The sequence below is a fragment of the Equus asinus genome, chromosome 6 (genome assembly GCF_041296235.1).
Source record: "Equus asinus isolate D_3611 breed Donkey chromosome 6, EquAss-T2T_v2, whole genome shotgun sequence".
Taxonomy (NCBI): domain Eukaryota; kingdom Metazoa; phylum Chordata; class Mammalia; order Perissodactyla; family Equidae; genus Equus; species Equus asinus.
Window position 1 is genome coordinate 42,808,813 of NC_091795.1, and position 22,944 is coordinate 42,831,756.

General features: G+C 48.0%; 1 protein-coding gene across 1 annotated transcript in view; it reads right to left on the bottom strand.

The window, feature by feature from the left end:
• Window positions 1-1,361: 1,361 nt before the first annotated feature.
• The window catches only part of ATP6V1B1 (ATPase H+ transporting V1 subunit B1), a 28,173-nt gene continuing 6,590 nt past the window's right edge, over window positions 1,362-22,944 (bottom strand). Inside the window, exons 2-14 of the mRNA XM_014836683.3 lie at window positions 21,969-22,024; window positions 9,599-9,697; window positions 9,306-9,399; window positions 8,640-8,717; window positions 7,925-8,064; window positions 6,836-6,937; window positions 6,098-6,195; window positions 4,936-5,059; window positions 4,554-4,704; window positions 4,222-4,304; window positions 3,272-3,376; window positions 2,914-3,043; window positions 1,362-2,825 (exon numbers count right to left, since the gene is read on the bottom strand). Coding sequence (XP_014692169.2) covers window positions 2,662-2,825; window positions 2,914-3,043; window positions 3,272-3,376; window positions 4,222-4,304; window positions 4,554-4,704; window positions 4,936-5,059; window positions 6,098-6,195; window positions 6,836-6,937; window positions 7,925-8,064; window positions 8,640-8,717; window positions 9,306-9,399; window positions 9,599-9,697; window positions 21,969-22,024 — 1,424 coding nt within the window. The 3' untranslated portion in view covers window positions 1,362-2,661. The remainder of the gene's footprint in view (window positions 2,826-2,913; window positions 3,044-3,271; window positions 3,377-4,221; window positions 4,305-4,553; window positions 4,705-4,935; window positions 5,060-6,097; window positions 6,196-6,835; window positions 6,938-7,924; window positions 8,065-8,639; window positions 8,718-9,305; window positions 9,400-9,598; window positions 9,698-21,968; window positions 22,025-22,944) is intronic.

Here is a 22,944-nt window from a genome sequence, read left to right on the forward strand (position 1 = left end):
AAATAAATGGAAAGATATTCCATGTGCATGGATCAAAGGGCTGAAGATTGTTAGGGTACTAATAGGTCCCAAACTGATCTACAGATTTAATGCAATCTTCATCATAATTCAAGCTGTCGTTTTTGCAGAAATTGACAAACTGATTCTAAAATTTATATAGAAATTCAAGGGATCTCGAATAACCAAAACAACCTTGAAAATGTGGGAGGACTCCTACTTCTCAAATTCAAAAGTTACTACAAAGCTAGAATAATTAAGAAAGTGTGGTACTGGCATAAGGGTAGACATCTAGATCCATGGGATAGATTTGGAATCCAGAAAAAAGCCCCTCACGTTAGAATTTTTGACAACAGTACTAAGATAATTCAGTGGGGGAGAGAACAGTCTTTTCAACAAATGGTACTGGGACAACTGAATGTCCACATGCAAAAGAATGAATTTGGACCCCACTTCATACCATAACAAAAATGAACTCTAAATGTAAAAGCTAAAACCATAAAACTCTTAGAAAAAACTTATAAGCATAAATCTTTGTGACCTTAGATTAGGCAATGGGTTCTTAGACATGACATCAAAAGAAACAAAAGAAAAAACCAGATAAACTAGACATAATAAAAATTTAAAACTTTCATGCTTCAAAACCACCATCAAAAAAGTGAAAAGACAACCCACAGAATGAAAGAAAATATTTGCATGTATTGATTAAAGACTTTTGTCTAGAAAATATAGAAAACTCTTACAATTCAACAATAAAAAGATAAATAACCCAATTTAAAAATGGGTGAAGAATCATTTCTGAATAGACATTTCTCCAAAGGAGATGTACAGATGGCCAATAAGCACATGCAAAGATGCTCAACATCATTAGTCATCAGGGAAATGCAAATCAAAACCACAAGGAGATATTATTTCACACCTACCAGGATGGCTATTATCAAAAAGTCTGATAATAAGTGTTGTTGAGGATGTGGAGACACTGGAACCCTCATCCACTGCAGATGGGAATATAAAACGGTGTAGCCACTTGGAAAGTGGCTTTGTTGTCTGGCAGTTCCTCAAAAGGTTAAAGAGAGCTAGCATCTGACACCAGGATTTTCACTCCTTGGGATACCCAAGAGAAATGAAAACTTAGTCCACAGAAAACCATGAATGTTCACAGCAGCATTCTTCGTAATAGCCCAGAAGTGGAAACAACCACATGTCCACAAACTGAAGAATGGATAAACCAAAGGTGGTATATTCATACTGTGAAATAGTATTTGGCAATAAAGAGAATGAAGTACTGACACATGCGACGACATGGATGAACCTTGAAAACACTATGCTAAGTGAAAGAAGCCAGACACAAAAGACCACATATTATATGATTCCATTTATATGAAATGTCCAAATAGGCAAAACTATAGAGAGAGAAAGAAGATTAGTGGTTGCCTAGGGCTGGGGAAGAGGCAGAAGAGGGGTTTAAGGGGTGATGGCCAGGGGTGCAAGGTTTCTTTTTGAGGTAACGAAAATGTCCTAAAATTGATTTTGGTGAAGGTTGCACAACTCTGTGAATATACTAAAAATTGTTTAATTTTACAATTATAAATAGGTGAATTGTATGGTATGTGAATTATATTTCAATAAAGCTGTTATTAAATAAAAACAACTCTATGCCCTGTGGACACCCAAAAGCTTTCCCTAAAATGACTGCAAATTGGCTCGGGGATGGGAATTTTATTTGTGGGCCTCCTTTGGTATCACCTCTTGATCCAAGAATTCTGGCCTGGTTCCACAACGCATTGACCCAGAAATGGAACTCGGCCCTTTGCTGAAGTCTTGTCCTCCCGCCCTGCACTGCATCTTAAGAAGCAGTGGTGACTGCACTGGAGATGGGGCAGAGCAGAAGGAGGGGATGACATTACAGAAGAGCAGGCAGCTTTCCAACGAACATTAGGTATCCTGGGTTTTAGGACGCTCTTCACCCATTTCTTAACTGGGGAGGCCTTTCCTCAGCCTTCTGCACCCCCCAACCCTGTCCCTCAGGCCATCTTCCCAGCAACTGCCCTCCCTTCCTGTCTGGAGCAAACCAAATACCTCCCCAGCATCTCTCAGGCAGAGCCGTTTATAATCAGACACTTCTCTTGTGGCCTTCATTGTCCTTTTTATGGCCCCTGAGCTGAGGTTCCACCCAAGAAATCTATCAAAATATTTCATAACAAAGATAAATATCTCCCTAAGAGGAATTCTATTGTCAGTTGTTAAGATACCAATGTGACTTTGTTTTTTTAAAGTGGAGAGAATAGTTTAATGAACCTCATGTATCCATCACTTCCAGCTTTAACAATTATCAGTGTTTTGTTAATCTTGTTTTCACATAAGACAAATACTTCATCTCATTTACTTCTTATTTTGGGGGCTTTTAAAATAAAAATTCAAACGCTCCTGTCAGAGCCAAATAGAATACAGACGGAACCACCTTTTGTTCTTTCCCACTGCCGGGAATCCAGGGCGGGGGATGGAGCGTGGGAGCCCCCACCCGTAGCCGTCGGGGGGCTGCAGGTGGGCGCGGAAGCAGTTGGTTCGGGTGAGTGCGACCACGGCGGATGGGGAGGGGCGCGTAGACTTGGACGCGGAGCGCAGGGTCCCGGGACCCCGTTCGCGGGCCAGGCTGCAGGAGGGCTAGAGCGCGGTGTCCGACATGAGGTCCTGTGGCGCCCCCTCGCGGGAGTAGAACTCATCAATCACGCTCTGCGGGATGCGCTTCAGCATCTCTTTGGGGAAGATGCGCAACAGCTTCCAGCCCAGGTCCAGCGACTCGAACACCGAGCGGTTCTCGTAGGGGCCTAGCGACAGAGCGGGAGGGTTAGGCGTGTGTGTGTGTGTATAGCGGGGTAAGGGGCTTACTGCCTTAACGCCCCCAAAGCGCCTCACCCTGGTTGATGAAGTTCTTCTCGAATTTCTGCAGGAATTCCAGATAGAGCAGATCCTCCGAAGTGAGAGCCTCCTCCCCGACCACTGCCTTCATGGCCTGCACGTCCTTCCCGATGGCGTAGCAGGCATACTGGGTGAAGACACGGGCAAGGGGACGGGGGGGGGGGGGGGGCGCGGGGGGGGGTCGGCGGTCACCGCAGGCTTACCACTGGAGCCCAATGGCCCCCAAACTGGCCGTGCGTGGCCCCTTTCTGGGGGAGTGACTTTTCCAGGAGAAAAGCTCGTGGTCCAGACAGGGCTCAAACCTCCAGCTTCTGAAACTAGCTTACCCGCCAGCCCTGCGCCCTCTCCTTCTTACCAGCTGGTTGGAGACATCTCCGTGGTCCTTTCTCGTCATGCCCTCCCCGATGGCGGACTTCATTAGCCGCGACAGGGAAGGGAGCACGTTGATGGGGGGGTAAATCTGGGGGGGAGCGGAGCAGAAGAAGGGAGTTGCAGAGGCAGGGTCCGAACTTTCCTTTTCTTCCCACTGCTACTTCTCTCCCCTCCCCCTACTGGTTCTCGGGAGACTGGTCCTCATTTGTCCTACAGAGAGGACACTGGTCACTCCCTGCTCTCCTTCATCTCCCACGGATTCTAGGTCTTGGGTATGCTGGTGTCCCCAGGTGTGCTCCTAGACAGGAGAGTATCAAGGGAGATGACATGACCTTAGTGAAAGGCTTGCTATTTCAAAACTTTTGATTATTTGGCCAAAAACCAAGTTGAAGCTTAATAGTTAATAGCTGCAAAGAAAGAACGTGCCAAGCGAAGAAGAAAAGGTCGTGGGGTGCCCTTAACCTCAGATAGGACAGACACAGTTTCTAACCCGTTGGCACATTATTCACTATCTATTTGTGTCAGTTACCCTTGTTTCCTTTTCACCAAAGCAAACTACTGGCAAGGAAGAGAAATGGTATTTATTTAGTATATACTATCTGCTAGATGCTTTCTATATGCCAACTTATTTTATCCTCCACAATGCAACTGTGTGATAAGTATTATTGTTCCTATTTTATAGAAGAGGAAACCTAGTATCAGAGAGATGAAATTATTTTCTCCAGGTCCCACAGCCAGGTAGGCTGGCTTCTGCCCTGACCTGCCTTCTGTCTGTGGACCACACAGTCTTCCAGGGATGGGGGTTATCTCTTGTTTGGGGTTAGCCTTGCCTGGCCCCTCCTAATTCACAGAGAGACAAAGCACAGGGGGTGGGGGTGGGACATCTGTTAGTCTGTGTCTTTGGGGTGGAAGTGAGTATGGAGGGGACAGTACCTGTCTGTTATGAAGCTGTCTGTCCACGTAGATCTGTCCCTCTGTGATGAAGCCCGTCAGGTCTGGGATCGGGTGGGTGATATCTACAAGGAAATGCGTTGGCCTCAGTGTAGATGGGGCCCACGTCTCTACCCCCTCAGGGCCATCTGGGTTCTATTCCCCTCACTGGAGTGATAGGGGTTGGCGGGGGGGAGCAAGAAAAGGATAGTGTCCACCTTGATGAAGGAACAGAGGCACTGCACATCTATGCAAAGAAGCATGGGCCCTTTAAGGGTCCAGGTGGGAAGAGAGGGCAGGGGGCTGTGGAGGTAGTGGGCAGTGAGGAAGCTCACCATCATTGGGCATGGTGAGGATGGGGATCTGAGTGATGGATCCGCCCCGGCCTTCCACACGGCCCGCCCGCTCGTAGATGGTGGCCAGGTCTGTGTACATATATCCAGGGAAGCCTCGGCGCCCTGGCACCTCTTCCCTAGCAGCCGAGACCTGTCCGAGGGCAATAGGGTAGGAGAAAGGGTGAGAGGCAGACACAGGAAGGGTGAGTGGGAGGGTCAGCAACCGTGTGAGAAGTGCGTGGGGGGCAGGAGAGGAATGGCCAGGCTGCTACTGCTCCCTGGAGCTCACGGGAGTAGGGGCAGGCCTAGGTGTGTGAGCTCTGGGGTCCAGGGGCTAGGGAGAGGCAGGGATGAACCTGACACCCCTTGCCGGCCACCTCACCTCCCGCAAGGCCTCCGCGTAGGAACTCATGTCCGTCAATATGACCAGCACGTGCTTCTCACACTGGTAAGCGAGGAACTCAGCAGTGGTCAGCGCCAGGCGCGGGGTGATGATCCGCTCGATCCTGGAGGTATGACCAGTGTTGAGAGAGCCTGGAGGCCCAGGCCTCTGCTCCATTCAGCCCCAGTGCTGAGTGGAAAGTGAACTGGGAAGCTGGTACTGTGCATAGCAGCAGAGTGGGTATGCTGAGCCCCTGCTCCCAGCCCCCAGGTCAGGGCGATGGTTCCTGGGAGTGGGCACTCAGCCAAGTATGACACTCCCTCCTCCTACTGTTCAAGGTAGGAAAGGGGCAGAGGCTGGGGCAGGTGGGGAGTTGGGTGAGGGTGGGACAGTCAGGGCCAGGCGTGTCTAGTGAGGACGACAGTGGCCCACCTGTGGCATCTCAGAGCCAGGTGGGGTCTGCTCTAGCTCCCTCTTCGCCAGGGCACCCTGCACTCGGGTCACTGGAGACTCTCCCTCCATGTCCTCAGGATTCTTTCCTCACTGTTCCTCCCTGCTCCTAAGCATACCCAGTCTGCGCGGTCCACGCGCTCCCTGGCCCGCAGCCACTGGCTGGCGGTCCCTCTGGCTCCAGCCACTCAGTCCTCAGGCTCTGCGCCTGTGAGTCTTTCCTTTGGTGACTCATCGTGGCCCCCAGAGCTCTGTTACTTAGTTTTTAAGTACTCTTAGTACCCAGGATAGTTTATTAGAATTTTTTTTCATCCACCTGATCCCCAGATTTAAACTCACTTTTTCTAAACTTTTAAAATAGAGTTTTTCTAAACAAATGGTTTAGGGAAATATCTCTTTAGGGGTGACTTTGTGGAAGGGACCTAAGGATGAGGAGCCCTGATTCGGGACAGTGGCTGGACGCAGGTTGTGGGCAGAGCAGAGGGGCTGCAGGTGGCAGGCAGGGTGGTGGCCTGGCTCCCTCTGTCTCTCCGTGGGCTGTCCCTGCCCCGTGCCCAATCTCAGCTTCCCCATGTGCACAATAAGGGGTTGTTGTCCCAGCTCTGGCCCGTAGCTGTAGTTCTGGCATGCCCCTGAGCTGTGGTACTCTGAATCTTGGAAGGGGACAGGGCCTGCTGCCTGAGGGCGGTATGGGCATCAGGGGAGGGCTCACGTTGGGTCGTTGGCCAAGTTCAGGAAGAGGCAGACATTCCCCATGGTCCCGTTCTGCTCGAAGTCGGACTTGAAGAATCTGGCTGTCTCCATGTTCACCTGGACACACAGCAGGGAGGGCTGGAGGCAGGGCCTAGAGGCCTGAGGGCGGGGACCCGGGTTCCTCCCATCTCTTCTCAGTAAAGCCTATCAACTGACTGGCTACCAGTCACTGGAGGTGAAGATGCCATGGTCACTGGGGGGACCCTGGGGCTTGAGAAGGCAGGGGCTGGGGTTGCTGCCCAGTCCTGAGTAGGGTCTCATCAGACCCCCAAAGAGAGGTTCAGACTCCAGGTTGAACTCTGCTCAGTACCATCTGCACCACCTTGGCCAGCTGCTTCCCCACTAAACTCCCATCCCCCCCTGGGGCCCTTCTCAGAGCCCCCTGGCATCCCCCTCCTGAAGCTGTCTTGTCTCCCCAAATTCTCTGGCTTCCCCCTCCTCCGGGCCAAGCTGGGCTCATCTTGTAGGTACCATGGCCTTTGGGATGCTCAAGGGACACGCGGCCCTGGTCACTGAGCCTGCCACACCCCCTCTAGTCATGCTCTTGCCTCTCCCACCAGACAGACCTGGACCGGGACGCTTTCCAAGGAGAAGACTTGTGCCTCCCCCATCAGATCAGGCCATGCCAGGGGCCAAGGGAGACAAGGCTGCCCGTCCATGGCTTCCAGAACTTGCCAATCTGCCCAGCCCCTCTTACCCCCATGGCTGCAAAGACGATGGCGAAGTTGTCGTCGTGATAGTCCAGCACAGCCTTGGACTTCTTCACCAGCCCAGCCTGGCGGCAGATCTGGGCGGCAATCTGGGGCGGAGCAGGGGCGGGGGGGTTGCGCATGTCAGCACCAGAGCCCAGAGCCCACCCCACTGAGTACCACTGAGGAGGATGGATGAAGCAATGTCCAGTCCATCCTCCTGCCAGGACCTCTGGTGGGAAGGATCCAAGGCCTGAAAGGTGAAAGGGCTGCCCCAGGTCCTACAGCCTTTTGGGGAGGGGGGCACCCTATTCCGTGGCTGTTAAAGGGCTGAGGGTGCCTGTCAGGAGAAGCAGGGCAGAATAACAGTTCCAAAGAGCAATTGCCTCAGCACGGGTTTGGGGCGGTTTGGCCCTTCACGCCCCCGGTGCCTCCCTGAGGCTGCTGGGGGTGATCTGAGTGCAGAACTGCAGGCCTGCAGGGTGGGGAGCTACCAGTCACACAGGTCCAGATGTGCGTGTGCAGGGGGAGGGCGGGGACGCCTATGCCCTCTAACCACTATTTCGAGGGTGCACTGGGACACATCCAGGATTGGTCATTATGTGGCTGGTTAGGGGAGGAGCATCCAGAAACCTTGTCACCTGGCTGCTCTGAGAAGAACCGGCTGTTCACTCTTGGTGGTAGGAGAGGGGCAGGGAGCCTGCAAAGAGAGGCTTCAGATGGCCGTGGGCCGGCATGAGAGGGCTTCACCCAGTGCAGGGAGGAAAGCCCATTACAAGGACCAGTGGGGAGCGCTGTCAGCCCGGCTGAGCAGGACTCTCAATACTGGGGCTAGCAACGGGCTCTCTTATGAGCCAAGGAGTGCCCCACTCACTCAGGCAGAGGCTTGAAGACCTGCTTGGGGACAACGAGGGGGTCTTGTGCAGCCCTGAGTCCCTGAGCTACCAGAGGACAACTGCCAGTCTGAATGCTGATGGTCCCAGCTGGGCCGGCCCCTGACTGCTCTGCACAGGCGGCCCTCCTTGCTCACCCACCAGCCCCGGCCTCAGCTCTGTCCCTTCCACCTGGCCCTGTCTGCAGGCCCCTGCAGGCCTCACCTCGTTGTGGGGAAGCCCGGCTGCTGAGAAGATGGGGATCTTCTGCCCACGGGCAATGCTGTTCATGACATCGATGGGAGAGATGCCCGTCTGAATCATCTCCTCGGGGTAGATGCGGTCGTGGGGGTTGATGGGCTGGCCTGGGAGGTGATGATGGACCAGGGTTCAGGTCTCTCTCTGCCCCCCAAACCTGGCCCCCAAATCTGCCCCAGACTCCAGAGCAGCACTGTGTAACAGAACTTTCTGTGATGATAGAAATGTGCTCTGATTCCGCTGCCCAACACAGTAGCCCTAGTCACATGTGGCTACTGAGCACGTGAAATGTGGTTTTCAAATGAAATTTTATTCTATTTGAATTCATTTGTATTTAAATGGCCACATGTCAGCGCTCCCTTTGGACAGCGCTGCCCTGGTGCATTAGAAGTGGCAGGCAGGCGGGAGCTCAGGCTGGCCCCCGTGGGCCGAACCAGGGCCCTCTCCAAGATCGATAGGTACTGTGTGGGATTCGGAGGACCTGAGGGCGACCCAGAGACCTCTTACCTGGGAGATCCACCTCTTAGCCTGAGCAGCCCTGGGGGTGAGCCCTGGGCAGTTGCCCCTGGCCTGTGTCTGGGGCAGAGCTTCCAAGGGCAAGGTGGCAGAGGTGATGACTGGGGGTGGGGAAGATGGTTAGAGGCTGGCTCCCGAAAGCCATCCAGAGCTCCTGGTCACTCACCATTGATATCCAGGAAGTCTTCTGCCATGACCACTGGCCCCTTGTCAATGGGTTTGCCGGAGCCATTGAAAACCCGACCTGTGGGTGGGCGAGGGGTGTTGTAGGGTGCTCAGGGCCAGCCCTGTGTCTCTCCCTGCTGCTCCCCCTCCATGCCACCACCAGCTCCCGCCGCCCCCCATGTCCCGATTGCCCTGTGTCCCCCTCCCCCTCAGCCCCCAGAGAGCTGGATACAATGACTGTCTCTTTGAAGGGTCTTCCCTTCTCTCCTAGAAACCTTTACAGGCAAGATCTTGGCCCAGGACCATGACTTGAATGGGGGAGGGCTGGTTTAGGGCTGGAAAGAGGAGACAGCCAGGTATGGCAGATCTTGGGAGTAAATTAGGGGACGTACAGTCCATTTCAGCCTGACCCCAAATAAATGGCACCTGCTGTGCCTCTAGTTTATGGAACCCGCCTTCCTCATTTATTGAACACCTGCTATATGTCAGGCCCTGTGCTGGGGTCAAGGATCAAAGAGAAAAGAAGACACAACCCCTGACCTCAAAGAGCTCACAGAGGAGGCAGATGTGTAAAGAGGCAACGACAGTGCAGTGTGCTAAGTGCTTGGTCAGGGAAGCTGAGCTGGAAGGACAGAGGAGCACCCCTTGCCCCACCCCAGCGCCTCACCCAGCATGTCCTCTGACACTGGAGTCCGTAGGATGTCCCCTGTGAATTCACAGGTGGTCTTCTGGGCATCGATCCCAGAGGTCCCTTCAAACACCTATGGGACAAGAGGTTAGTTACTCTAATAAGGAGCTTGCTGGGGAGAAGGGGGCCTCCCATTCTGCCATTTCTGCCCAGCTCTGGGTAAGGTGCTCTCAGAAAAGTAGGACATTTCTTGCCTTTGCAGCTTATAAGATAGTGTGGGAACTTTGTGGGTTCATTCATTTATTCCACCAGCCAACATCTCATTGACTTACTTGCACAATGGCCTTGGTGCCAGCCACTTCAAGCACTTGCCCGCTCCTCTGAGTCCCATTGGGGAGGGTGAAGTTGACAATCTCGGCATACTGGGCAAACTGGTGGGAGGAGTAACCCAGAGTGCCAGTGAGACCACAGGTGAAGTCCCTGTCTCCTCCCCACCCCTCCTTGATCCAGTCTTTAGCTCCCATCTCCCCTGTTGTGCCCAAACACTCTTGGAAATGAACTTGAGGGTCTGGGAGGTGGGATGCTTGCATTCTGTTTGGGAGGCAGTATACCTGGATGGGTAGGAGTGCCGACTTTGGAGCGGGAAGACCAGGGTTAGAATTGAAGCTCTGATGCGTAGAAGCTGTGTGACCTTGTGGAAGTTACTTAACGTTCCTGAGTCTTACTTTCCTCATCTTTAAAATGGGGGTAATAATGATAATACCTACTTCACAGGGCTGCTGTGGGGAGGAAATGAGATAATATATGGAAAGCCACTAGCTGGTGCCCAGCAGCTCGTAACAGCTCAGTAGAATGTAGTAGCTATTATGGCTGTTTAGTTCTCCTGGACAGCACAGTTGTGTCTGCCCCTGGGGGAAGATGGTGAACACACTGGCAAAGCGCTTTCCTTGGCTCCCAGATGTCCCTGTGTACCAGGGGCAGTCTGTCCCTAGCCATGAAGCTGGGATTGATTCACATGTCTTCCTCCTAGGCTTCAGGAATAAAAGGAATCAAGCCAATATCTGGAATACATAAAGAACTTCTACAACTCAACAGTAAAAAGGCAAATAACCCCAGTAAAAAATGGGCAAAGTATCTGAATAGACATTTCTCCAAAGAAGATATATAAATGTGCCAATAAGCACATCAGATGCTCAACATCATCAGTCCTTAGAGAAATGCAAATCAAAAGCACAGTGAAGGAAACAACAAGTGTTGGAGAGGATGCGGAGAGAAGGGAACCCTCCTACACTGCTGGTGGGAGTGCACACTGGTGCAGCCACTGGGGAAATCAGTATGGAGATTCATCAGAAAATTAAGAATAGAAATACCATATGATCCAGCTACTCCACTGCTGGGTATTTACCCAAAGAACACAAAAACACGAATGCATAAAGATACATGCAACCCTATGTTCATCACAGCATTATTCACAATATCCAAGACATGGAAGTAACCTAAGTACCCATCAAGGGATGAATGGATAAAGATGCAGTATATATACACAATAGAATACTGCTCAGCCATAAGAAACAGTGAAATCCGGCCATTTGTGACAAGATGGATGGACCTTGAGGGCATTATGCTCAGTGACATAAGTCAAAGGGAGAAAGTCAAATGCTGTATGACCTCACTCATAAGTAGAAGATTAAAACAACAAACAATCACATAGAGACAGAGATTGGATTGATGGTTACCAGAGGAGGGAGGAGGGAGGAGGGGGGAGGGATGGGTGATTAGGCACGCGTGTGCGGTGATGGATGGTAATTAGTCTTTGGGTGGCGAACATGATGTGATCTACACAGAAACTGAAATGTGTAACCGTGTACACCTAAAATTCATATAACGTTATAAACCAATGTTACTGCAATAAAAAAATTAAAAAATAAGACTGCGTTAAAAAATATTAAAGAGAACTTCTCTGAACAATACCGCTCCCTATCTCCCCATCTCAAATCTTCTCGTTTCATCACCCAGTTCATTTTCTTCACAGAAATTACCTGTATCGGAAATAATCTCATCTATTTAATTGTTTACTTTTTTTTTTTGAGAGGTGAACTTTCATTTAAAAAGCTCATTCTAAAAGGCTGTGGTTGTTTCTTTGATTTTTTAAAAAATTTTTTATTTTTTTCAGATGTGCATCGTGTTTCAAATTCTGTTTACTTTTTTTTTTTTTAAGATTTTATTTTTCCCTTGTTCTCCCCAAAGCCCCCCGGTACATAGTTGTATATTCTTCGTTGTGGGTCCTTCTAGTTGTGGCATGTGGGACACTGCCTCAGCGTGGTTTGATGAGCAGTGCCATGTCTGCGCCCAGGATTTGAACCAACGAAACACTGGGCCGCCTGCAGCAGAGCGCACGAACTTAACCGCTCGGCCACGGGGCCAGCCCCTCTGTTTATTTTTTTATTGTCTCCCTTCACCAACCAGAATGTAAGCTCCATGAGGGCAGGTACCTTATTAATCTTGAGCAACTCATGGTGCCTGACCTTTGGGAGGTACATAATAAATACTGCTGGAACAACAACAAAAAAGCACAGTGAGATACCACTTCACACTCACTAATACAGCTGTAATAAAAAAGATAATAACAAGTGTTGGCCAGCCCCAGTAGCCTAGTGTTTAAGTTCGGCATGCTCCACTTCAGCAGCCTGGGTTCAGTTCCCAGGTACTGACCTACACCACTCATCTGTCAGTGGCCATGCTGTGGTGGTGGCTCACATACAAAAAGAGAAAGATGGGCAGCAGATGTTGGCTTAGGGTGAATCTTCTTCAGCAAAAAAAAAAAAAAAAAAAGAACAAGAAAAAGAAAAAAGATAACAAGTGTTGTTGAGGATGTGGAAACATTGGAACCCTCATAAACTGTTGATGGGAGTGTAAAATAATGTAGCCACTTTGGAAAACAGTCTGTCTAGCAGTTCCTCAAAAGGTTAAACCTTTTTATAGAGGTTTCATGTAGAGTTACCATATGCCCTAGCAATTCCACTCCCGGGTATATATCCAAGAGAAATAAAAACATAAAAACTTGTATATGAATGTTCTAGTAGCATTATTCATAATAGCTAAAAAGTGGCAACAAACCAAATGGCCACCAACTGAAGAATGGATAAAGGAAATGTGATATATCCGTACAATGGCATATTGTTTGATAATAAAAAGCAAAGAAGAACTGATGCATGGTATAACATGGATGAACCTTGAAAATATGCTAAATGAAAGAAGTTGATCACAAAAGATCACATATTGCATGATTTCATTGACATGAAATGTCCAGAATAGTCAAATCCATTGAGACAGAAAGCAGATTAGTATTTGCTGGCGTTGGGGAGAAGGAGGATTGAGGGTGACAGCTAACAGGTACAGGGTTTCCTTTCTGAGGTGATGGAAATGTTCTGGAATTAAATAGTGGAGATGGTTGCACACTGTACATATACTAAAACCCACTGAACTGTACACTTTAAAAGAGTGAAGTTTGTGGGATGTGAATTAGAACTCAATTTTAAAAAAAGACCAGGCTTTCCCTCCAGGACCACCAGCAGCAGGTGGGCCCCCAGGGAGTCCCCCAGCTTTGCTGTCTGCGCATGCTCCCGGAGCCAGGTTCTCAGTCTTCACCCACATCTGGAGAAGGCTACCAGCTGGGCCAGGGAGACTGGGCAGGGAGAGCACCCTCCCCACTGACCCTGGTCCTCGGCACCAGGACCAAGAGCGCCGGGTCCTGTATCTGCACCTCTTCCCAGGGGAGGAACTGGCGAGGATGGTGTCTTCAGCCAGCCTCCCCACCTTGCTTCCCAGCTTGTTGATTTGCTTCAGGGAGTAAATCATAGTCTTAACCCAATAAAAATAAATGATAAAAAGATGACACCCCTGCCCCCACCGAAGTTCCTAATATTCTGGGAAATTAAACTACTTCTCTAAATTACTCCTTGGACAAAACTGAAATGACAGATTATCTAGACAAGAATGAAAGGCATCACTGCGAGCCGTGATCTGTGGAACACATCGAGGGGGACGATGCTTTCTGATCATAATCAAAGTAAGTTAGAAATCAATAACAAAAGAGAGAAAAACCTCATACATTTGGAAACTTAAAAGCATTCTAAATATAGAAGAATTTATGGTCAGAATTCGAAAACATTTGGCACTAAAGAATAAGGAAAAATTATATATTAACATGTGTGTGATGCATTTAAAGCTTTAAATGCTTATATTAGAAAAGAAAAAAGGTTGAGGAAGCTTAAAAGTATGCAACTTAGAAGTTAGAAAAAGGACAGCATTACAACTCCTGGAAAGTAGAAGAAGTAACAAGAGAGCAGAAATCATTAAGGAAGAAAAATATATATAATGGAAAAGATCAACAAAGCCAAATTGGTTTTTTGAAGAGCCTAATAAAACAGACAAATCTTTGGCAACACTGATTAAGAAAAGAGTAAAGTCATGAATAAATAATTGTTGGATTAAAAAAGTCAAAACTAGCTATGCTAATAATTTTAAAAATTATTAAAAAGAATAGAAAGGAATTATGAACAATTTTATGTAATATGTTACAGAACTTAGATTAAATGAATAAAGTCCTAGTAGAATACAACTCAAACCAAAAACAATTAAAAACTAAATAGAAAATCAGAAGAGTTCTGTAATCCTTGAGACATTGAATAATTTAAAATCTTTCCACAAACACCAGTCCCTAATAGTTTACCAGTGAGTTCTAACAATCAAGGAACAATTTAAAATTTACTTAAGCTCTTCAAAAGACTGGAAAAAAAGTGATAGTCTTTAATTCATTTTATGAGGCAAGCATAACCTTGATACCAAGATAAGATAATTATGGGAAAATTATAGGCAATCTCACTCATGAATATAGATGCAAAAATCCTAAACAAAATATTAGCATACCAAATCCAGCAATGTATAAAAAAGACAAAGTTACAAACAAACCAAATAATAAAAGAAAAAAATTAAAAAACAAAAAATGAAGATAAACACACACACAAATAAAAATAAAGAAGACCAAGCTGGGAGTATTCCAGGAATTTAAGGTGAGTCTAATATTAGAAAATCTACTAAAGTAATTTATCTCATAAGTGGATTAAAGGATTAGAAAATTTTTTACTGTGATCAAGTAAAAAAATTTTAAAGAAAGTTAAAAAAAACTATCCATTATTAGAAATGAAAAACAAAGAACAAAACTACTCTTTGAAAACAGAGAATAAAAGGGAAATTCCTTACCTCAAAGTATCCTCAAAAAACCTACAGAAAATATCATAGTCAATGGTATAATGCGTGAAAGATTCCCTTTAAAATTAGGGGCAAAACAACAATGCCTGGTGTCATCACTGTACTCAGCCTTGTGCTGGAGGGACCAGCCAAAGTCATAAGACGGATGGAAAATAAAGATTAGAAGGAAACAGAACCATAAACTGGAAACCCCCCCACCCCAAATCTGAGACAGTTAGTACCCCCCAAAGAAACTATAGACCAATTTCTCTTATAAATATAGATGCAGAAATTATACATAACCTGTTAGCCAGTCAAATCAAGCAGGATATTAAATAAATAAACAAGTATGGCCAAATAGGATTATTCCAAGAATAGAAGATTGCGTCAGTCAACATTTGGGAATTTGTCAACATTTGACAACACAAGTCATAATAATAAAGAGTTTGTCAACATGTATTAAAAGAAAAATCCCACAGGATTATATAAATAGAAACCAAAAAGGCTTTTGATACAATTTGGCATCTGCTTCTAATACAATTCTATGTAAAATGGGAACGGAAAGCAACTCCTCCAACACTAGACTATTTACCAAAACCAGCATCGACATCCTTCTAAAAGGTGAAATGCTCAACTCATTTTCATTTCCAATAAGATCAGTAACCCAGACAGATGCCTGTATCACTGTTGTTACTAATATTGTTTTGGAAATTTTAGTTTATACAATAAGACAAAAAATAAATTAAAAAGTATACCAATAACCATAAATGGAGAATGTTCTATATTTTTTAAAAAGTGGGGAGAGGAGGAGACTGCATTCTCCAAACATGTCAAAGAATGGCTGTGGAAAAGTTCCGGATTACAGGAAGCGGAACAGACATGATGATTAAATGCATTGCCTGGCTCCCCGGACTCGAGGCTGGATCCTGGATGGGAATGCTAGAGAGGACTTCACCAGGTCAGCTGGCAAACTGGAATGTAGGGGGTAGATTAGAGAACACTATCGGTGTAGATTTCTAAGGTTGATAACTACTGTCGGTATCTAAGAGAACATCCTTATTCTTTGGAAATACACACTGGAGTATTTGGGGATAATTTACTCTCAAAAGATCTCGAAAAAAATTATGCACATACACACGCACTCAGAGCAAATGATAGAATAAATGGGATAAAATGTTAACAGTTGGGTATACGGATGTTCTTTGTACTATTTTTATTTCTGCAACTTTTTCTAAATTTGAAATTGTTTCAAAATAAAAAGTAAAATTAAAGTATGCCGATGGGAAAAGAGACATAATTCCCTTTATTTACAGATAATATTGTTTAGATCTAGAAAAACCTGAGAGGCTCTAGTTAAAAAAAAAAACAAAACAATCAAGGATTAATAAGAAGATTTGGCTGTATACAAGATAAAGACATAAAAATCAATCTCTTTTTTTCTATTCCAACAACAATCAGTTAGAAGAGGGAATGGAGAAAAATATTCCATCCCCAATAGGGCCAAAACACATAAAATATCTGGAAATAAAATTTAACAAGAAAGGTATAAGAAAATAATAAAATCATATCAAAAGACACAGAACAAGCCGTGAACCAATGGAGAACAACACTGCTTCCCAAGACAGAATGACTTCCCATAATAAAAATATAAATCCTTTTCAAAAGTTTATAGATTACATGCATTTCCAGTGGATTATTATTTTTTCTGGAACTTAATAAAATGATCTTAAAATTCATATAAATGTCTGAGAATATCCAAGAACAATTACAGAAAAGATCAGGGATGGAGGATTTGTCTTATCAGAAATCAAAATGTGCTCTAAAGCTACTCAAGTCATGTGGTGGGTGTTGGTGTGACACAGACAAACAGATAAGTGCGACAGCCTGGGGTCCAGAAACATCCCAGATTTTACTATCATAGCATGAATGTGGCATATTAGTTCACAGAGAAAAAAAATTTATTCAACAAATGGTGCTAACATAATTGGGTATCTACTTAGGAGATGCCCCCATCAGAAACAAAAATACATTCCAGTCATATAAAAAATTTAAACATAAAGCTGAAACAAACAAAACGCTAGAAGAGCTTTTCTTATTTTCTTTCTTATGAAATAATCCAGTTAAAAGTCAGATAAGGGAAATATCTTTAAGCAAGATAAGAAATCCAGAAGCCATAAATGAAAAAATTAGAAATATTTGATTATATAAACATTTGACATTTCTGAATGGCAAAGACACGGTAAATAAATGCGAATAATAAACAAAGAGCTCTCACCACTCAATCTATACTGCTCGATATGTAGGAAGATTTCACAGAGGAGGAAGTTTTCTAAACAGATAAAAAGATATTCAACTCCCCAAGTCATCAGGGGAATGCAAATAAAAGCAAGCCAGTACTAATTTTCATCTATCAGATGGGCCAGATCATGGGAGATACCGTCCTCGGGGCTAGCTGGGGTGTTGGAAAGTGGCTGCTCTCACACATGGTTGGTAGGAATGCAAATGACAGCAACATTTCTAGGCAAACAATCTTGCCCCAAATCGTCAATATCTATTTAAAAATAAATATACACTTTGAACCAGCAATTCCATTTTGGGGCACGTGTCCTAGAGCAATAAAGGCATCCATATGAAAGAGATACATATTGCTGTACTATTTGTAATCGCAAAACCTGTAAACAGGCTGCATGTCTGTCAATAATGGGACTATGGAATAAATCGCAGTGCATCCATACTATGGCCCGCTAGGGTGCTATCAAAAGGAATGAGTACAGTGTGTATCTACTGACATGGAGGGAACCCTTGACGTGTTTTAAGAGACTACATTTCTGATGAAGTACATTTGCCCATATACAGCAGGATCTTTACGTTGGTTATCTCAATAGGTTAGGGGCAGATAGTTAATCTTATGTGTCCTTTGTTTTACTAGTTACAAGGAGCATGTTTTGTGAGGGGGGAGGGGTTTGGGGGGAGTAATTAAAATAAAAATTTGGGACATGTTCAAGTATAGTGCAAGTGGTTATCACCATCATTACTATCACATTCGCTGCTCCTCACAAACCAGTGACCTTAATGGCTCAGGGTGGCTCAATTCCCCAACAGGCTGTGACCAGCGTGGGGGCCGCTCCCCCAGGGCACCCCTGCTGGGGTCGAACCTGAGGCCGAAGGGCTTGCAGCTCTGGCAGTCACTGAGGGAAGCCCTGGCTTGGGCCCTTGCTTGTCCTGTGAAGAGCATGCCAGGAAGGCACTCTCGTTCTGCTCCGAACCACCCCTCGGGCTGCTGAGTGGGGGCCCTGGGGGAGGGGGCTGGTCCCAAGAGGCACACTCTGAGGGCTGCCCAGTGGCTAATGCCCAGCTGTCTTTGGCTTCTCAACCACAAGAGGGAGCCCAAGAGCAGGAACTGCGAGACCCTGGGAAACAAGTTAAACAAAAGCCCTAGCTCCTTTCCCTCTTCTGCTCTATGTCGGCCTGTGTCTGTCTGTCTGTCTGTCTGAAAGGGCCCCTGGGCTCCCTTGTGTGTGGAGGTCATGGTGGGCTGCTAACCTCAGGAGGAAAGTTGGTGGACAGCAATTTTAGGCCAGAGTGGGCCTAAAAGAATTCAGGCAACGGCCCAATAAAAACCAGGCAACAGAGTGATAAAATGTGGTCATTTTTATGTGGGTTTATGCGGATGAGGGAAAGTGAGAGGAAAGGACAGTGGACAGGAGGTGGTGCACCGTGTGGCCCTGAAACACGAAATCAGAGAAAATGAACTTTTTGAACAGCAGAGAGATTATAGTCAGACACGAGGAAGAACTGTCAGAACCATCACGCCCAGGCTCGGAGAATGTAGTCTGGAATCCGTTAGGAAGAAAATGCCAAGCTGTATGTGGGCGTGCGTTGGGTATTGGTTTTGGGGGAGGGGTGGTCATAGCCAGCTAGAGCAATGAGTGCAGAGGAGAATTCCAGTGTGCAGCAATGCCCTTTTACCCAAAGGGGCCCTATTTCCCAGCCACATACTGAGCAAGCCTGATTCTGTCCACTCTCGCTGCTGGTTACTAGCAATCACAGGGAGTGGGGGTGGCTCCCTGCCGCCCGTCTCCTCTGCCGGAGATTCAGCTGAGTTCTCAACCAGCAGGGGTCAGGCCTGGGGGAGCTGCTGCACAGCTCCTGGGGGAGTTCTTAGCAAGCCTGGCAGGACTTGTCCAAGGACACGCTGGCCTCCAGGGCCTCTCCTTCCCACAGTGCCCAGGGAAGCCTGGAACTCCTCTGTAGAGACTGTCTTCAGAGCTGATGGACACTCTTTTTTGAAAGCTTTTTCCTGTAAGAGTTTGGGAGCAGCCTCAGACATTAGGAACCAAGTCTGGTGGACAAGGTGAGTGCTTGCTCCAAGGCTCCAATAAGGACTGATGTGAATCACAGAAAACAGTAGTTGGAAGATGCTCTGCAGCAGCTGTTCTCAAAGCGTGGTCCCCAGCCCAGCAGCAGCGGCAGCCTCGCCTGGAACTTGTTAGAAATTCAAATTCTTGGGCCTCTGATCTGTGGAATCAGAACTTTGGGTTGGGGTCCCAAGGATCCCTCCAGGGGATTCTGATGCATGCTCAAGTTTGAGGACCAGGGCTCTGGTGACATCTGTCTAGAATATTCCAGGCCGGTGGATATCAGATATCCAGACTCTTCTTTAATGCTTGTACAACCTTGTGTGAGTGTGATTGTGTGTGAGTGTGATTGTGTGTGAGCGTGATTGTGTGCGGGTGTCCTTTTGTGAGATCAGGCCTGTGGGTATGGATGTTTAACGACCCGGGGGAGTCAATTTTACCCTCTACAAATCATGGGGATAGCCTTTTCTGGGTCACATTCCTGGAAAATCAGATGAAAGTGTGGAACCTACCCCCAGAAAAATGCACAGGCACACGAATCCATACCTTCAAAGGTTTGCATACAATTTCAAGGGCTTTAGTCCCCGGGCTAAGAACCTCCGATCTACACAAAATTCTTTCCCCGAATATTTTTCCGTTTGAGAAGTATGGACACAGACGCAGTAATTGGCTGTATGATTCAATGGGGACAGAAGGTGGCGCTGTAGAGACAGAACTGTGGGAATTTGCACCATCAACTCTAGAACAAGGAGAGGGGCGTGGGACAGTGGAAAGCCGGGCATAGAGGTGCCTTCTCCACCTCCTGAATTTATGAGACTATAAACTACTGATTCCTTTCCTTCCCTCTGCAAGCCCAGGGTTCTCTGGGTGTCTCCATCACCCAGTTATTCTGTTCTGCGAGAGTCACAGATGCATGCAACATTCACGGAACCATAGGGCTGGGAATCTATCTCTAGTTTCCTAGTCCACCCCACTCTTCAGCTGGGAAAATGGATGTCGGCATAGGTACCTCCTCTCCATACACACTGGGTCCCCCCTAGACAGACAGGCGTGGTGGGGAGTGTGATGGAGATGGGTGAGGGCACAGAGGAGGGCACGCCTGTTTCAGCAGGCGTATTAGCATTTCTGCATTCCAGGCAGACCTATGGCTAGCTGTTCTCAAGAGGAAATAATAATAATACATTTATCTGATTTGATTCTCATAACAACCCTGATATCATTTAATGATGGAAACTGGGATTTACGACCCTAGATAGATGGCTTTCAAACTTCAGGGAGCATCAGATCACCAGAGGGCTTGTAAAAACAGACTTCTGGGCCCCACCCCCAGAGGTTTGGATTCTGTCAGTCTGGGGTAGAGCCCAACAATCTTTATTTCTAACAAGTTCCGGGGTGGTGCAGGTCTGCTGATCTAGAATTGACAGGTAGCTAGTGTAAGAGGTGGGATGAAGCTGGGATTAAAATTCAAGAAGAGTTTAGACAAGACAAGACCATCTGGCCCCGGTGCACACATGCATAGCTGCTCCAACACACTTCCTCCCAGGGCATCCCTGACACCAGAGGACCAAATTTGGTCCAGATGAACTTGGAATGTGTTTTCCAGAAATGAGTCGGTCTGATTTCTCTACTACAGTTAGCTCCAGTTTTGCCAGGTCCATATTTAGTCACGCTAACACGTTCCTTCATTTGTCTCCCTCATTTATCCACCCTTCCTTTGTACAAACTGAGCACCTACCATGGTCGGGGTTCAGTAAAAGTGCAGCGTGGGGCCCTGGGAGCTCAGGATTAGTAAACACCATCCAGGTCCAACAGGAGGGCACAGGGTGTGGCAGGAAGGGGACATGGAGGAGACACATGGTCAGGTAGTGACCAAATGCCTTGACGGCTGCTGCCAACAGACAGTATACAAAGCGGAGAGCAGGGACAGGCTCACTACCCAGAAAGCTGGGAGAGGCTTCCAGGAGAAGGTGACTCTCTGCTAGCCCTGGGGATGAGTCACAGGGAGGGGATGGAGAAGGGTGGTAGAGGAGGCAGAGGGACAAGTATGTGCAAAGGCCAGGAGACATCCAATGGCAGCTCCATGCAGAGACAGTGTGGGTTTCTAGGTGGGGAAGGAAGCACGATGAGAAGGAAGAGTGGAAAGGTATGCAGGAACCCTGATGGAATGTGGGCCCTGTAAGGTGAAGGTGCTGGGCAGGGCCCTAAGTGAGTTCAAAGCAGGGGAGTGAAGGGGTCAGGGCTGCCTGGTTGCAGAGTGGAGGATGGGAGGGCACCGGGCTGCGGGCCCAGAGGCCATGGCCGTAATAAGGTGGTGGTGGGGTGTGAGATTGCTGACAGGACATGGGCACTGACAGACTGGAGTCCAGAAGGGAGAAGTCAAGGGTGGCCCCCAGATTTCCAGTTTGGGGATGGGGTGCACCCCCCAGGGTGGGGTGGAATGGGAGACTGAGGGGTGGAACTGGGGGTAGGGGGACAGCAGAGTGATCTCGTCCCTTTGCAGGTCTCCTTATGCCTCAAGAATCCCCAACCCCAGGACTCAAAATACTGCCAGTGTCTGCCATGTTCCTCCAGTTCCCCAGGGGCACATCCCACTTCATTTTGTGAGGCCCACGGTACTTCCCACCCACGCTGCTGTTTCCCAGACTGAGATATTCCAAAGGCCTCTGAAAATCATCAAGCTCTGGAGAAAAGTGGGCTGGCATTGATTGCCACCCCCTCCTCTCCCTTTTACAAGAAGACCCCTGAGGACAGCAGGTGGGAGAGTCCCGCCTGGTGAGGAAGTCAGACCCAGCCGTTCAACTGCTGAAGAAGAGTCGCAACAGCCCGAATCCCCACCCTGGTCCATTGATGGTAGAAGCAGGTTTCCCAAAGCCCAGAATGGGGCCCCCACTGAGAAGGCAGGAAGGGGAAACCTCAGAGGGCAGGGGAGACAGCTGTGGCCGGGGGAGAATGTGGGGTGGGTGACAGGGGATCAGAAAGAACAGGGCAGGCCCGGGGGCCATCCAGGGGCAGGACAATTTAGAAGAAATTCTGCACAGGTGCTAGGGAGCCCTGGGATTCAGCCTTAGTGCCTGGGAAGAGGCAGAAGTCTTACCTTGACTTGGTCCAGCACCACCAGGGGCCCGTTGACGCTGCAGACAGTCCTGTAGGCTGCAGGAGGGGCGGGGGTGGGTGAGGGTCTCACACCCAGACACCCAGACACACACACACACACACACACAGAGGCATCCTCTGCCTTCCCCCTCTAGGCACCACCCCCACCTCCTTCCCAGCCTAGGCCATCAGGGTCATTAGCTGTGACAGGGCCAGCCACCATTGCTGTAAGGGTCATGCCCCTGCCCGCAGGGCCCCCGCTGCCTCGGACACCTGCAGGAGGCTGGGGGAGGGCCAGGGCAAGGGCAGAGGCCCCTCAGAGTCCTCCCCTCCCCCATCCATGCAGAGGCCTCTCTTATCCCTGAGGCGGCTTTCTCATCCCTCTGGCCTCAGCCCCACCTTACCCACTCCCTCCTCTCTGACCCAGAACGTTTTCCAAAAGTTTCTGGCTCCCAGCTATGGCCGAGAACTGTCCTCCCTTGCTCCTTCCCAGGACCACACTTCTCTCCATCGCCCCACACTGATGGAGCACTGTGTGCATGGGGAGCTATGGTGTGTGTGTTGGGGGGTGCAGGCAGTGGTGAGAAAAACCAGCCGGGGTGCCTGCTCCAACCGTGCTCTGCTCTGCCTGGGAGGCTCCCACACTCCCTGGGCTCAGTGGGTACCCATGGTGGAGGGGAGATCAATAAGGAAGGAGGAAGAAGCAGAATGTCCCACAGTCCTAGTGGCTGGAGAGACCCACAACAGGAAAACGAGCTCCACTCACAGGGAACATTTGGGTTAGACATCAAGAAACACTTCCTAACTCCAGTGTGGTGGACCACAACAGAAGGCGCCATGGACTGGCAGACAGGAAGCCTATTTTGTTTCCACTAGGGGCTAGCTGAGGGACCCTGGGGTGTCCCTCACCCACAACCCTGGGTCCTTGTGAAGTGCTAATGTGACAACTGAGATGAAGGAACTTGGCAAGGCAGGGT